The 17,813-nt window shown below is 38.2% G+C and overlaps 1 protein-coding gene across 1 annotated transcript in view; it reads right to left on the reverse strand.

Annotated features, from left to right (window-relative positions):
- Positions 1-2,057: 2,057 nt before the first annotated feature.
- SUGT1 (SGT1 homolog, MIS12 kinetochore complex assembly cochaperone) overlaps positions 2,058-17,813 on the reverse strand; it is a 29,181-nt gene continuing 13,425 nt past the window's right edge. The window contains exons 10-13 of the mRNA XM_029960917.1: positions 17,259-17,366; positions 7,446-7,536; positions 3,166-3,347; positions 2,058-2,601 (exon numbers count right to left, since the gene is read on the reverse strand). Of these exons, the coding sequence (XP_029816777.1) occupies positions 2,500-2,601; positions 3,166-3,347; positions 7,446-7,536; positions 17,259-17,366 (483 nt within the window). The 3' untranslated portion in view covers positions 2,058-2,499. The remainder of the gene's footprint in view (positions 2,602-3,165; positions 3,348-7,445; positions 7,537-17,258; positions 17,367-17,813) is intronic.

Consider the following 17,813-nt stretch of genomic DNA (forward strand, 5'->3'; position numbering starts at 1 on the left):
TGCTTATCTGACGAAACACTCCCATGGTCTTTCAGTAAGTGAAACTAGACAGAGGAACTTCTACTGTGTTCTCTTCAGTAAGTAAGAGCAACTTGACTGGCAGAAAATATCCTCACATTACTTTTTAATTTCTATTTAAGAGATTTTTATCTAGGCTTTTGCCCATAGCAAGCCTTCGCTAAGCACTGTTAAGTGCTCCAAATGACATTTATAAAGCAAGGCTGGCCAGGAGACAAGAACCCAATTTTCTGACAAAGAGAAGCACTCAGACATTTGTCTTCCTTCTACACTAGAAAGGAAGAAATGCTTTTCAGAGCATAAATAAAAAGCAGCAAAGCACTTATCCAGGAGAATTGAGTTCAAGTACCTATCCCAAATCAAGTCAACTTCAATGTTAGGATCCCATATGGATGGCAAATGCTCTACATGTTGAGCTACTCAGAATTCTCTGAAGGTCAAGAAAAGCTCCACTGAAGCTAACAAATCACTGAAACAGGCCACAAGTATATTCTTTGAGAAACTCTTCCAAGAAGCAGATGTTGTTCAGTAAGTGCCAAGAGGTAAGGTACACACAAAGCCATTCCTAAATCCAATCTACCCCAGTTCATAGTGTTCAAAGAGCAGTGTGACATTCAGTTCTGAAGGTTATCAAATTTGAGCTTTGGAAAAAACAAATTAATTCTGAATCCAGAAGTGATGCAAAAGAAACCGCTGCCCAGCTTGCACTATAGGATTATCAGGATCAGAGTGCCTGAAGAAACTGCAGTTATGTCAAGACTGTAGTCACAGCTACAGTTGCCCACTATGACTATCCAAAGTTCATTGCTACTGCATACATCCAAAAACAAACTCTCGTTTTGGGATTTGTGAGACTTTAAAATTTTGGTATCTCTCTACTGTACAGGCATAGTAACAACAGTAGGAAAAAAGCCACTGCACTTTCCCAGCATCACTGCAAAATCTAGATTCCCGTTCCTCAGAAAGGATAGAATACATCCTTCCTTCCTCCTCTTTAGTTTTCAATCATCATTAATTACTGAACAGCTGCAGACTTCACTCGCTCTATTCAAACACCTGTTCTAACAGCCTTTATATTATACCAAGCTCCTCCAATTCACGCTGCAGTAAATTAACCTATTCAATACAAAGAAAACAGGTAGAGTAACAATCAATCAGGAAAACTGCACATAATTAGGAAAGCAAGGAAAAGTAGCAAACTTAGAGAAGCATCCAATGGTTAGTAAGGAATGAAGTGGCTTTCAGGGTGCTGTCAATATTTGCAATTCATGGTGTTTTCTATGATAACAGAATATTTAGGTATCTCTGAATTCCCAAAAGACAGTGGCACATGGATTAGGCACGTTTAACACAACTTTGTGAGTTCATGTCTCTTTCACAGAATCACAGAACAGCTCAGGTTGGAAGGCACCTCTGGAGGTCACCCTGTCCAACGCCCCTGCTCAAGCAGGGACACCTTGAGCCAGGTGCCCAGGGCCATGTCCAAGTGGCTTTTGAGCATCTATATGCCCTTTTAGACTTGTATCTAGGTAGTACAGAGACAGTACTTACATTCTCAGTTCTTTTGTAAATATTCTCTGTATATATTGTTATTTACAATTTGGTCGTGAAAAAAAAAGCTGCACAATTAAGGACATACAGGTTCTTCTCTAAACACTCCCCAGTATTCAGAAATCACAGAACTTAAAGCAACTGCTTGCTGTCTTTGATTTCAGGCAATTACAAAAGATCCTTCTTTTGGAATACACAAGGCAGACAGAGGACCCATTTTTCTGTAAGAATTTCCAGTCACACCAAATTTTCTACCTTCCATCACTTATGACTACAGTTATCTATCGCCAAGGTGGAAGGACTCCAAAAGTGGGTATTTTGTGTCTGCATCAAGAACAGTAATGTCATCCTCTTCCCTGAATGCACATTTTACTCCTATACATGCCAGTTTTTTTTTTAAGCAGTGTATTCGCATCCTTACCTATATGTTCTAAGTGATTCCCCCAACAAAAACCAAGAATACTAAAAATGAAATAAAGCAACTTCCGTATAGAAAAAGTTGTATTTACAGTTTTATTTAGCAGAGTTAAAGAGCAAACAATTTTAACACTGTTGTTGAAAAGTGTTTTTACCCAAAGTTGCCAAGATCTAATAAGTTATTGAACAGAAACACCAAGTGTAAGGCAGAAATCCTGACCAGCCATTAGAGATCACCCTATCCCAAAGAGTAGAGCTGATAAAGGTGGTAGAAAATTTGGACTGATTGACTCAATTTCCAGAAATTAGACAGAGATGACAAAAATAGGGTTCCACTTCTGAATATATCTTTAACATCTGTGGATGAAGGAATTTCTAGAGCACACAAAATGTAAAGACAATTTCTGTTTTCAAGGGAACATTCAGTGCTTTGAATCCAAGAGTACTATGTCCATATACAGTGGTCAGTACATGACTATGGCAACACACGGATGGTAAAGATCAAAAATAGGATTAGAACTTTTTCCATTCCACATCATCAGGAGGATTTACTTCTACCTTCCTTTTACCGACATCAGACCAGTTGGTGCTCAGAACTGTGCCGCCAGACTCCATCTGCAAGACAAGAGGAAGCTTGTTTAGTTTGCTAGAGAACTCCAGTAATAAAAAAGCCACATTTCACAGTAAGCTTCAAAGAGTAGTGATTACACAAGAATTCTGTGTCCATACAGAATGAAGTCTGACAAAGCCATCATCTTCAGCTCAACAGTACTGTTATCAGTACTGGACACAGTGAGATGCTACTTCATTAACAAGAAACTTCTGAAGGGTGAGTCATGTTCTTGCCTGTGATGACTACAAATTAAAGTAGATACAAGCAATCAAGAGGAATTTGATCCTTTCAAGCTCTATACAAGCCAAACGCTCTGTTTCCTTTGATAACATTGATTGAAATGAAGAGACCAGTGACAAAGCACAACCTTGGACTTAGTCACATTCATTAGTGTACAACATTGTAGCTTTCAATGAGAGTTGTTGTACCAATATCTCCAATAGAACCATAGGCATTCATTATAGGCCCAACTGATGGCTTGGCTTCCCAACTGATGCAAAGTTTAGTAAATTGTGCCAGTGTGCAAAAGTCACACATTTCTTCAGAAAAAGAGAATGAAGACTTACAAATGATTTGTTCATGGCACGTTTCACTTCATCTGTACCATCTGAATAGATTTGCTGAAATAGTTTATTTAATGCAGCATCTCCTTCTAACTTCTCATTCTTCTCCTCTTCTTTGATTTCCACTACCAGTTTGTCCCAGTTCCTTGTATAGTGAGAGGATGACGGATATAAGTGCTGGGTATCTGAAAACAGAAGTGTTAGTTAACTAAACGTTTTCTCACGACTTTTAGGGCGGCAGAGAACACAGACACATATGTATCTGATGAATCAGAGATGATAATGGAACATGAAAATGCAAATGGATTCCTCCTAAATGATATAAGCATCTCAGTAACAAAAATAAAGGAAACTAAGAAGCACAAAAGTTTATTTTTAAGTAAACAGTTACATAACTTAGTTACCTAACATGAAAAAAAGCTGGACAACAGCAACACAGATAATTAAAGTCAAAATGAGGCCGACAGAAAAACCCAAACAGCCACCCAGAACCATAGGAAAAGTTGAACTAAATTTCAAAAAATATCTGAAATCAATAAAGCAGGAAATTCAAATTCTCCCAAAGACAGATTGTTAAGCTGTCTTGAAAAACTCTTGAAAATACTCTTGAAAGTATTAGTTTCCATGAGATCATCATGGCTAGGCTTCGCGAACAAAGATTTGGGAAAGGCTCTATCCACATTTGTTACAAGCACACTGGTGGCTAATAAGGCCAATACGAGATAGACATGTCCGATTGCAAAAGGCACAGCAGAAAGACTCCTTAGGTGGTATATTCTGCAAGACACGGTTCTTTCTGCGCTGTCTTTTCTCCTCGAGAGTGATCCTGTGTGCTTTCTAAAAGAAAGCAGCAGCGTTATAGATGGTGTGTCTCCAGGCCTCCCGATTGGAGGCCAGAGTAGACCAGTTATGTTGATCAATATGGCCAAGGTTGAGATGTTGTTTCAGGGAGTCCTTGTATCTCCTCTTCGGGGCTCCTCTCATGCGGCAGCCGGTGGCAAGTTCACCATAAAGGAAGATCTTAGGGAGCCGGTGGTCCTTCATCCTGGAGACGTGCCCTGCCCAGCACAGCTGTGTTCTCAGTAACATGGCCTCAATACTTGTGACTGCTGCTTATTCTAGAACAGATGTATTGGTCATATAATCTGACCAGTGGATTTTAAGGATTGTACGGAGGCAGCGTTGATGGAAGCGTTCTAAGAGGTACAAGTGGTGGCAGTAGATGACCCATGATTCGGATCCATATAAAAGAGTAGATAGCACTATGGCTTTGTAAACATTGATCTTGGTACTTTTCTTCAAGTGTTTATTACGCCATACTCTTTTATGGAGTCTTCCAAAAGCTCTATATGCCTTTGCTAACCTGTTGTCTATCTCTCCGTCAGTCTTACCATCCGAGGAGATGAGGCTACCCAGGTAATTGAACTGCTGGACTGATTTGAGCTCTGATTGGCCAATGGTGATATGGGGATGATGGGGGACTTCCTGAGGTTCAGGTTGATAGAGAACTTTTGTCTTCTTTAAGCTGACTTCCAGTCCAAAGAGCTCAGCAGCGTCTGCAAAGCAGGATGTTAAACGCTGCAGAGCTGCTCCTGTGTGGGCGACAAGGGCGGCATCATCAGCATAAAGCAGCTCCCAGACAAGATGATTTAAGGTCTCGGTGTGGGCCTTCAGTCACCTTAGATTGAACAGACTTCCATCAGTACGATATCGAATGTAGATACCATCCTGATCATCAAGGTCTGCCATGGCCCTTTGGAGCATCATGCTGAAAAAGATCGTGAATAGAGTTGGTACAAGAACACAGCCTTGTTTCACACCACTGGTAATTAGAAAGGGCTCAGAAAGTGCATCACCATATCTGACTTGGCCACACTGATCCTCATGAAGTGAGATGATCATTTTAAGGAACTTGGGGGGACATCCTAAACATTCCAAAATCTGCCATAGACCTTTTCTGCTCACAGTATCGAAAGCCTTGGTGAGATCAACAAAGGTTACATAGAGACCTTTATTCTGTTCCCTGCACTTCTCTTGCAGTTGTCTGAGAACAAATACCACGTCTGTGGTACTCCTGTTGGCTCTGAAACCACATTGGCTTTTAGGTAGAATTCCTTCTGCTATAGTGGGTATTAATCTGCTCAAAAGTATTCTTGCCAGGATTTTGCCAGCAATGGAGAGCAGAGTAATACCACGGTAATTTGAACAGTCTGATTTAACTCCTTTTTTCTTATACAAGGTGATGATGACTGCATCACGAAGGTCTGATGGGAGTTCGCCTAGTTCCCAACAGTACACCACAAACTCGTGAAATTTAGCATGGAGAGCATGGTCCCCATGTTTTCAGACTTCAGGTGGAATTCCATCAACCCCAGCTGTCTTGCCAGTTTTCACCTGTTGTATAGCCTTAAGGGTTTCTCCCAAAGTGGGGGCAATATCCAAATCATCCTTCACTGGTTGTTGTGGGATGGACTGAATTGTTGAGTCTTGGACTACAAGGTTGGTACTGAAAAGGGTCTGAAAGTGTTCAGACCATCGATTCAGAATGGAGGTTTTATCCATCAGAAGCGTTTGACCATCAGCGCTGAGTAGAGGGCTTTGGACCTGGTATGTAGGCCCGTATGCTGTTTTCAAGGCCTCATAGAATCCTCTGTGATCACCTGTATCTGTGCATAATTGAGTTTTCTCAGCTAGATTGGTCCACCACTTGTTCTGGATGTCACGAAGTTTCTGTTGGAGCTTGCTGCATGCAAGACAAAAGGCTGCTTTTCTTACATGACAGGAAGGCTGAGCAAGGTGTGCTTGATGAGCAGTTCTCTTCTTCCTCAACAATTCCTGGATCTCTTGATTGTTTTCATCAAACCAGTCCTTGTTCTTCTTGAGGGAGAACCCTAAGGATTCTTCAGAGGACTGCTGGATGCTGTTTTTAATATGGTGCCAAATTGTTTCAGGAGAGGAATCTGTAGAATCTATGGAATGGTTTTCGAGCCTAGTTTGAAGGTTTGCCTGGAATCTGTCTCTCACTGTGGCTGATTGGAGATTGTTAACTTGGAGTCTCCTCCTTGGGATACTGCCCCTTTTAGGTTTGAATTTAAAACTGAAGTTAAGTTTACAGTGTACAAACCAATGGTCTGTTTGGCATTCTGCGCTGGGCATCATGCGGGTATGGTGGACATTGCAGACATCCCTCCGTCGCACCAAGAAATAATCAATGAGGTGCCAATGCTTAGATCTAGGATGCATCCAGGTTGTCTTCAGACTATTTTTCTGTTGAAAGATAGTATTAGTGATGGTGAGTTGCTGCTCCACACAGAATTCTAGCAGAAGGCGACCATTATCGTTGCAGCTTCCAACACCATGCTTGCCTAATACTCCTTTCCAGGCTTCAAAGTTCTTTCCTACTCTGGCATTGAAATCACCAAGGATAATGATCTTATCATCTGCAGGAACCTTTTGGGTAAGGCAGCGCAGGTCAGTGTAGAATTTATCTTTTTCAGCAGGGTCAGCTTGGAGAGTTGGGGCATATATACTGAAGAGGACAACGTGTTGGCTTGTTGTGTAATGGAAGGCGTAAGGAGATAATGCGGTCAGAGTGACCTGTCGACAGATTTTCGAGTTTAGGAACAATAGAGTTTTTGATCATGAAGCTGACTCCTGAGAGATGCTTTTTGGTTCTGGGCTTCCCTGACCAAAAGACTGTGTAACCTGCACCATGTTCTCTGAGGCTGCCTTCCTCGTGAAGGCGAACTTCACTGAGAGCGGCAATGTCGATGTTGAGACGAGCCAGTTCATGGGCAATTAGGGCAGAACGATGCTCAGGATGTCCACTATCCGCAGAATCGAGCATGGTTCTGATATTCCAACATGCTAGAGTTAATTTAGGTACACCTTTGGAGGCGGGTGCACGCGTTTCCATGAGAAATGCAATACTTAATTAAATAATACTTATTAGAGCAACAGTGCGCATAACAATACACAGAACTGCAAAACAGTGACCAAAACAGATGGCCAAAGAGACAAGCTCAGAGGAATTAATGACAAGCATATATCCTTAACAATCCATCAGATTAATGAAAGTTATGACTAAATTTAATACCTATGTTTCAGTAGTGGCCTGCAGACTTTTTCTGTCAATTCTTAGCAGTGAAAACAAGAATATTAGGCTTTTCATTGCAGATATGAAGCTGTGATTTTATTAACAATACTTAGCATAAAACTATTAATAACTGCAAGTAACTCAATACAAATAAACCCTGTAATACTTAACAGTTCAGAGAACAAACCTGGTGTAAATTGTTTCAACTTAGGAGAATCTCCCTGGCCCTCCAGCTTCTCCCATCTTACAGCTTCTGGCTTCTTCATTTTTATCTCAACCTACAAAACACGAGACAAAGAACAACTTAATCCAGATGGCAAACAGTTCTGTCAAATAGCTCCAAAGTAGTTGGATCCTGCAGCTGTAAAATAATACATATATTTGGTTTTAGAAAAAGAGCCTATGATGTGAAGCCTGTATTGTAGCAAGATTTACCTCCCTAACAAGATGAAGTTACTTGAGTTCAAGTCACACATTAACCAAGTTCTTATGTGGCTGCACAGCTCTTGTACCCTTTTGCTTATGAGCAGTTAACTTTCTTTTGTTTACTGTTCACTTAATTTTTTTTGTAAACTATGGCATCCCAAAAGTAATGATCAATTCCAACGTCTCTATGCTGCCAGGCACCAAGGTGATATTATCTTTCAAGCATCCCTTTCTTGCCAGTCAACTCTAATAATTAAACAGCGGTTTTGAAAGACTACAAAATCCAACTTTATCTAAGTTTACATTTCATTTACCAAAACATTTCATGTTTGATGTGTAGTACACAAACCAGAGAAACACCCTGAGACTATGCAGATCTTCCCACTGGAGAAATTCAGAAGCTGTGTTCATTTGGTTCAATGAACAAACACAGCTATGAAGAAAACTGTCTCGTATTCATTGACAAAACTGGCAATTAAAAATGGATATGGTTGCAATTGCCATAGGAGAAAGAAAATTATTCACAACTACATATAATCCCTTTAGACAACCATACTGAAATGTTTCTTTGTAATTAACCTTCTCCTTTGGTTACAGGGTTACGAAGTTGCAAAACAATGTCTGCAAAACAAGGACTGTCTAACTTCACTCCAATTCATTTAAGGAAATGTCACAAAGTTCATGTGATGCTATTAATTAACTGAAATTGCTTACTAAACTTCAGCAGTTCCTTATTTGTGAACAGCTCAGCAGAGGCAAGTTGTTAGCTCTATCCAAAGCCACTACAACCTGGGGATCCCTGCAGACCCAGGAACAAAGGCACCACTGTAAGAGCTAAGCTCAGATTCAAACAGCAAGCTCCTTGCACAGTATCATGCTGATCTGAAATTTTAACTTTATTTAATCCATTCTTCGAATCGATCACTGGTAAGCAATAATGAAATGAGCTCACTGAAGTTTCAAAGCTTCCATGTCTGCAATCATGCCGCATTTTAAGAATCAGAATATTCATTTATGATTGTTTCTTTTATTTCCCCCCTGGGGAAGCTACTGTTTCTCTACGCAAGCTTAAATACTTAATTTCCACAACTAACTTGTACTGAGAACAACAAAAAGTTTAAGACATGAGGTATGGAATGCCCTTCAAGGCAGGGGAGGGTTTCAGTAAATTTGTAAGTCCAACATCCCCATATGTTCGACTTCCCACTCCCTGAATCCGTTGGATTTTCAATGTTTTTTGCCACTTTACAAGTCACAAATTAAGTATCAGAGTATGTGTTTTTAAAATAAAGTTGTAGAACCAAAAATAACCAAATAAAATTAAAATATTGTGTTAGGTCTTGATGCCCAACCTACTATTCCTGAAGAAGGGCTGTATTCCAGAGTTTATTATCACAATCTGTAAGGATGCAGAGATTTTTGTTAAACTGTGCAGAAGAAGCATTCAAACTGTGCCAATAATTATTCTTCAATAAAACAAAAGAACTCAGCAAAGCTGCCTCCACTGGACTTTTTTAAAATCACTTTGGAAATTACAACCTAAAAGTTTAATTTTTAGCACCTACACTCATAAATTTAATGCTCTGCCATTAGCTTAAGGAAGCAAAAAGAAATTTGTATATCTACATATAAGACAATCACGTAGTTCCACAAGTGGCAGCACTAGCAGGGTTTCTTCCCCCGATGGATTTGGATCTCATGAGTCAAACATTTAAGTTAATTAGCTACTTACAAAGGCACTAATTAGTTACAAGCAAAAAGTGAGTATTAATTTAAAAAGAACCTGTCTCTCCTCTGCTTATGTAAACTCTTCTCAACCTGAGGAAACCCTATTATCACTTGGGTTGCGTATTTAAGTTGAGGAGGCTCTAATTTTAACACTCTGATTATTAGCACATCCCTGGCTGCGTTTAAAAAAAAGCAAATGCTTGATACTGAAATTTTCAGCCCTATACCTCTTCAGTTTCTCTGTTTCTTCTTTCACTATCTTCTCTTGCCCTTACACTTCAGGCTTTCCACAAGTATCTTTCGGTATCTCAAGTACAGACTATTTCATCCACGCCAAATATGACCTCTAATGCAACACAATGCTTGATGTAAGCTACTAAACATGGACTTTTTTCTAGTCAGAATACAGTACACCTCAAAGAGCCCTTATAAAGACCTTTGGCTCTTCCCCAGAGTACTGTGCCCATGCATTAAAAAAAGAAAATAAGAAAGAACTTTACTTTTGCTGCTGCAGTAATTCCCCTTCTCCTTTTTTAATCTGCTAGCTCTTCCACTTTCCTCTCTGAAACTGTTCCTAAGCCAATACCACATGACAAACATCTCTAAAGAAAAGTAAATGATACAAACTAATTCCCAGTGTAAGATGCAGATTTCTTAAATCTAAACCATTTCAACCCTACCAAGTTACAAGTATAGACAGCTGAAGGACTGAGACAGAACGTATTTCTGACATGATTAAACTTCTACCCCATCTATTCCATCCACTTCAATTGAAGTTACTCATTAGGCCAAGTGGCAGGCAGGAGCAAAACTAGGGAAATCATTAACTTCATACCATTATACAACCACATTTTCCAAAAATATAAAGCTATGAAACTCTGCTTCTGAAGGCACATATTTCTTCAACTTGAGAGTTTTATTTGATCCAAGGAAGAACAACTTTGCAAGTCCCAATTATGTGCACAAATGGCAATAAATACATTTTAATGAATGTTTTAAAACAGATACTAATAGCTACCACACAGAAAAGTAACACATCAGTACGGACATTTGTGTCATATCTAGCACACAAGTACTGTTAGCTTTTTCTCCCCTTTGAAAAAAATTCATTTGAGCAAGAGAAATACATCAACACTTTGCCAACTCCTTTGATTTAACATTTATATTTCATAAAACGCATGCCTGTGTGCCTCATGCCAACTTTAGAATAAAATACAGAAAAATTTAACTGCAAATTAAATGCTTTGCATGCCACTTAAGGACAAGCCTAATTCCTCAACTTCTCCTTGTAGCTCATGCTGTGTAGCCAACTGACCATCCTGGGAGCCCTCCACCAGGACTTGCTCCAGTGCACTAGTGCCTTTCTTGCACTGGGAAGCCTAAAACTGGACACAATACTCCAAGTCTGTAAAAACTTCCAGTGCAGATATAATAAACTTTCTCTTTTAATTTTTAAGTCCCTTGTATTTGGGGTTCAAAGACAGCAAAGCAAAGAGGAAAAGAAACATGGAATTTTGAGAGCAATTCATGCACTACTTGTTTGAAATACTGTCTTGAGAGAAACCTAACCCTCTGAGAAGAGGGTCAAATGGGGGATCTATTGTCTAGAAGAAATTCCACCCACAGGGAAGAGACACAGATAAATTTCTACTCAGAGTTTTCTAGTCATAAAAGTATTCAATTTTTTAAAGCCTGTCAGAGATTTAGATACAGATGTTTGCAGCTTAATCCAAGTGCTAGCTATCAGAAAAGATGTCACAGAGTTACTCTCAAAAGTTATCATGAACCATTTCATTGACAGTAAAAAAACACAAAAACCCCTTACTTAACATGATTGGCATAAAAGACCATTTAATATATTTTAAAGAAATAATTTCTCCATTTATCTTTTGCTAAAGATCAACACAACACTAATTAGCCAACATTAATTTTCTAGGTTTCTGCTAAAGTTTAAACCTCCAGTGAACTAGATTTCACTTGAACTCACATTCTGGGACAGACATCATCAGTTTAACTGAGATACATTAAAAGGGAAAGAATTTTTATCTTCCTCCCTAAAAGGAGATTGTGGTGTACACTGATAAGCTGCAAGATTTTTTTTCTAATTTCTACTTTTTTTATATATATTTTACAGTCCATGCTATGGGACTTGACAAATTTCTGTCAAGCTCTGATCAGATGGATGAAGGAAATCAGAACTGGCAAAGCTTAAGTAGCAGTTCAGTTGTTGATTTTGAGATCCATCAAAAATACCCTTTTCAATTCTGATGTTCTGCTGTATCAAACACGTGAAAATAAGAATAAAGGGTTTCTAATCAACTACTTCATTATTTACTGAACTACTGACTGCCTTGGTCAAGGTGTAAATTTTAAATGTTTAGAGCTGTCCTTTTTTATGGTCATCTCATGAATTTTGTAGGACAAAATAGCACAGTCTTCTAAAAATGTATGACCTATTCAAACTTAGTGCTAAGAGCACATGCACTTACAGTTTTGGTATCCTAGTTATTCAAAAACCTTTTATATATCGCTTATAGTCTAAATTCCAAGATCTTTGGTCCATAACTTGAAACTAAACATATTAGGATGAAATGAACTCTACAGTGTTATCGCGCATAAATGATAATTAAGAAATTTATTCTATAGGGAGTATACTGCAACAGAAGGGATTTATCATGTGCCCTTAATTTTCTTTGCCAGGCATGTACTATAGAGCACTGTGGCAAAAAAGGTTCAAGTTTCCTCCTACTGGTAATATATTGCCAACACTTATTACATTTTTGAATTTCAGAGAAGAAGCAATACAGATCATTTAGGAATTCTAAAGCCATATGTCACTGCATCCCAGTGCATGTAAACCATCACTATCCCAATAGTTCTTAAATCCATCTTTTCTCAAGACAGATAAAAACCCTTATGCATAGTTTTCTTTTATGCATTTAAATAAAGCATGGGCACTGACTTCTATGCTTTCAGTTCTCAGAGTATTAGGAAGTTTAAATTTGCCTCACATCCATCTGAATTCATACATAATGAAAAAAAAAATCAGAGTTATTTTGAGCCAAGTAAATATCATACCAATCATTGGGGAGGTTTTCTTATGGTCTATCCAGGAAACTGCTCCAACTACACCTGCCTAAAAGATGCAAGATATCTCAGAAAAGTGCCTAACTCATATTAACTATCAGTTTACAATTTACAAAAAATGTGCAAGAATAGGAGATATCAATCTGCATGAAAGCCTCACAGAGAAAACAAATACACAAGAGCAACAAATGTATGCATTCAAGTGCCTGCAGGCAATTTAATGAAAATATCCAAAACAAGAAACTATCTTTTAAGGATTGGACTGCAACAGTAAGAACCAACTTCAGTTAAAATAAATCTGTTCCTCTGCTTATCTATTTGTGTACGCTGGCCTCTGAATAGAGACTCTGATGACAGACCAGGAGCGTGTGAAATAGTTCCACTCTTTGTCTTTTTCTTTACATTCAGCAACTAGCATCAGTTCCAGTTAGCTTCACAGGATATTTCAGAGTTTGCAAAGCAAAATATTGGTCTGAGTTAAAAAACAACATTCCACTGATGCACACAACCATATTCTTGGCATGAAGCTGCTGAGTGTGCTTCCAGCTCAGACATCTCTATTTAGCAACAAATGTCAACTGTAAAACACCTCCCCTGTTTGCAGCACAACTTTGATCTGTAATTAAAGGACAGTTCTAAGGTAAAGCAACCCCTTTTATGACTTTTTCAAATGGCTCTAAATTGCTGCAAGTCATTGCTTGCACAAAGCCCAAACCACTAAAAACTGAGAACTCATAGTAATTGACCCTAGACTATTTGTAGATGGGGAGAAATAGAGAAAGCACCAGCTTAAGTTTCCTTCAAGCTCATAAACACATGTGCTGTAAGTACACACTCATCTTCACTCTCCCCTTCAAGTCTAAGGAGAAGAAAACCCCAGGCATCACCTAAAACACATCAGAAGACCTGGGGAAACTGCTCATATTTCACAAGTGTTCAAGAGAACATTGCAGAGTATTCCCCCGGAATCCCAAATACATGGACTGATAGACTGAACAGAAGAGGGAAAAGAAAGCAAACTTAGAAATCCTTACACTGTTTGCGCACTTCCACTTTTTTGACAAATTTTCTGGACAGACACAGATCAGCTAGTTTTGTCTTAAACATATTAGTTACTCATTTAAAGTTTTTATGCCTTTTTTCCCTTTATGAAGGAAGAATGATGATAGTACGTATACTTTGCTACAGGATAACTGCACATACACAACTTCCAAAGAGCAAACTTGGTCCAGCCTTTATATTTTGGCTCCCTCTCCTGGAAAGAAGTAAAAAACCAAGTAGCACCACTAAAAGTACCTTCCTCCTATTAAATGCTGAATGCAACAAGCAGTTTTCAGCATGGAAGTTTTTCTCCCACGTCACCCAACACCAGAACACAACTGAGGGTGACCACCAAAACACACAAAATCCTATCTATGGTATACAAAGCCATGCTACATACAAACACGAGGTCAGCTTCCATTTTTAAGACACAAATTTCAAATTTATATGCTGCTTTTTGGAGGAGCTGTTATTTTTTGCTTGATCAGATTACTATAGTGAGACAGATAAGGAGTACAACCAATAACATCAATTGATTTAGTTATGATCTATCTACTGTGCTGTTCATGTACAATGTGTTATGCAGATTGTACCAATACCCTCAAGAAAATGGCTCAATACAGTGGTATTCAGCATTTTCTCACACAAACACTAACCTGAAGCTTTAGATCATCAGAATTATATGCTGAACAACACCAGGTAATTCTAAGTAACTTGCAAACTAAATGCGAGTAGGAGCCATAATTATCTCAAAGCTGAACTTCCAGGTAGTGTTAGCTACTGAACAGCAGATAAACTTTTGAATTAGGTAAAATAAAAATGGTCTCAAGTATGGCAGTAACACATACAGTCACTATTAGAGGCAGCCTGTATCATCTCTAAAACTGTTGACATTTGGAGAATATACAACACTAGAGAATGCATAAAGAAAGAGATTTAAGAGTCTTTTCTCTTAAGTGGACTTCACCCACATATTACGCTGTTCTTGAGTTGGCATCAAATATTTTTCCTCTTCTAACTCACAGCTTGAAGTCAAAGTCTGCAGATGATAAACACTAATTTACTTCTGCTCAAACAGAAATCATTCGAACAGCTCAAAACATCTATTTATGCTACCTCTGTACTACTTGCTAGTTCTGTTCTTTTCCAAACAGAATTTGTATCTCAGAGCGAGACACAGCATGGATTGATTGAAAGGTATAATTTTAATTTCACTGACGGAACAGAAACAATTCTTATGCAATCAACTGCATTTTTCACCACTGTCAACGCTCCCTGAAAGAACCAATCCCAGAGTCTTGAAGTTCTCTCTGCTCTTTGTAGTTACTTTAGAATTTGTAGTTCTGCAAATACAGTTCAGGCTATTTTCTCCTCCTGAATTTGCATCTTTACCTTTATGCCTTTGCATTTGTCAAGTGATGATCAACTTCAAGCAGTATCAAGGAAGCCCTCTATTGCTTCTCTTAGTTCCAAAATACACAGGATTGTTCTACTATCTGCCACTTCTGTTGTTTCATCTTTTATCCATTAAATTTATTAGTTTTACAAAGTTCATGGGAAACCCAAACTATCTACCACATAACCTGCTCATACATTCCACCGTTTCGTCATCTATTTCCTGATATAATTGAAAAAAAAAAAGGCCAGACTCTGTTGCCCAGTGAAGACTACATAATGCTAATGGCAACATGGCTCACATATTCAAAGCAGTAGCACAAAATAAAGCAGTGAGATCAAATGCAGTTACTCTTACCTGAAATTATTTATCCACAGGAATAGATCTGTTTCTATCCCATGAAAACTCAATGTCTTTAATAGTGTGTAGTAAAAAGTTCATATAATTGAGAAGATTATGAGATTATGTCTCTCTTTCGAAGTCCTTACAAAAGGACTTCATGTAAACACTAAAAAAATAATTTGTGAAGGGTTTGAGATGTTCTAATCAATTAGATAGTTTATTCAAACTGCACATTTCCCACACTGCTCATAAGAACGAAGTACATACACAAAACCTAAGAAAAGAAATCTGCATTTCTATCATTTAAATACCAAGGCTGCACCATTCCTAAAGTGCTTAATATTTTTCAAAGTAAAATATTCTAAACCTGTAAAGAAGTCTTTGCATGCTTAACATAGACCTGCTTTTAATTTTTTTTTCTTTAGCCAGACTCCATCTGGTGGTCGGAACAGGAACCAGCTGGGGCATCATTTAAACTGTATTCCTTCACTATGCCTTCACGGATGGCCTTATACTACTCTTTTCTGCAAAAATAAGAACATGTTGAAGCACTGACTTCTGTAGTTAGATCACCCTCCGTGTTCCCTCTTATCCCATTTAGTCTCAAAAATATTCTCTCACAAATCTTTAGGAACATTTGAAAAGTAAATGCAAAATATTTACTGTTCAGACACTGCCTGAACATAATGCTTTCAACCTACTTTTGGAACATCAACCTAAAACAGAAACAGGCTCTAGACTACTAGAGATTATTTCAGAGATAAACACAGGCTAGAGATGGTAGTGTAGAAAGACAAAGTGAATTTCACAGTGCTCAGTAGCATGTAGATGCTTCCTAAGAAAGTAACAGTAAACTACAAGATAAAAGGAAAACTGTAACACAAGCTGGGTAAGAACATAAGGCAAACAGGACCTCACAGTTACCCTTCTTGACAAGGTTCGTGCTCATTCCACTCAAATTTATATAAATACTAATGGACTGGCAGATTTTCTACATACTTTGAGAACTTCACTTACTCCCCACAGCGTAAGAGTGCACATGGTTCAATCACACAACCTGCCTGGCTTCCTTAGTGCAAGGACTGAAAAAACAAGACCAACTTTCTGCGATAACCCTCTCATGCCATCTTCAAGTTCCTTGTCCCTGAAATGATGCAAGAACTATTATAGGTACCTTTCTGAGAAGGAAACAGGTAAAATGGAACATGAGTACACAAGAGAATTTCCATAAGCTCTGCAGAACCACTACTGAAACACAGGGGAAGAATCAACATCACATTCCAGCACCAGGGATTGAGGCTTGGGTCAGTGGATAAAGCACATATCTGCCTATCAGTTATGCCAAGAATAAATGCTATGCCAGACCACTGACTGTTTCTGATTTTTCTATACTGGTAATAAAGAACAAACAGGATGCTGAGACAGAAGTATTCCCTCATACCATGCAAGTTTCAAGTGTCTCCAAGCATGTACTATTTCCACCAACAGCATGGAATGCACTCTCTTGAAAAGCCATGAGCAGTTAATCTCATGGTTAACCTTTACCAGGAAGAAGTCATAGAAGGGTAAAGAACTATTTCAACACTGAAATTTTCAAAGTCTGACTTTTATTTCTTGGGCACAAAAAGGAAAAATGGTTCACAAGGCAATACTGTCTCCTGAAAGTTTTGCAAAAAGGCACTCATACTTTCCTAATACCTCTATTTTAATCATGAAGATCACAGTCTTCTTTCTACAGCAACAAGTGAAAGAATCCTCAGCATAACTCCATCATTTGCACTTCAATAAGCACCGTCATATTACTATTTCTGATATTTGCACAAGTTTAGAAAGCCTCTCACTATCTGAAAGGCACCTTGAAGAAAGAAAAAGCATTCCTATATGAAAAGCAAGATATTATAACTATTGCAGAGAGATGGAGCAGAAACTATTTCAAAATCAGAACAGTCAAAGAGATAATTTACACTTTAAGAAGCTTACCTTTGTTGAAAGCACTTTAAATGTACTTTGCTCTGGCACTACAGAATGAAGAAGATCAAGCTTTAAGTTGAAGCTTTCGCCTGATGGAAGTCTCACTGATGCATTCACCTGTTAAAAGTTAAAAAAACATATCAGGTCATCTTTGGCAGCAGTTCCATTTTCAAGTAAAGGACTGTCATTTGGCACCAAGATTATCATCAAGTGATTAAATTAATATAATTTCAGGTGATGTCATTAAATTACTGCATTATTTGACACGTTGTTTCTAAAATATACCAGAAAATGAACAGGAAATTTCACTTCTTGTCACAAGTATTTAAAACCCCTTTTACCTTGTCAGCTTGATTCGTGCTCTTTGGGGAAACAATTATTCAGCAAATGAAGTATCAATATGTTAATAGTGGAACACAAAAACAATCTGCAACTTCTCTTCTAATATAAACTACATGGCAAGTGCTCACGCAATTTTAACAACCTAAAGCAGATAATAACAACTAACTATTTCTAGCAGTTCATGAAGTATCAACTTAGTTAAGAACCTAACTCTTCAATATT

The sequence above is a fragment of the Manacus vitellinus genome, unplaced genomic scaffold (genome assembly GCF_001715985.3).
Source record: "Manacus vitellinus isolate BGI_N305 unplaced genomic scaffold, ASM171598v3 scaffold_2_pilon, whole genome shotgun sequence".
Classification (NCBI taxonomy): domain Eukaryota; kingdom Metazoa; phylum Chordata; class Aves; order Passeriformes; family Pipridae; genus Manacus; species Manacus vitellinus.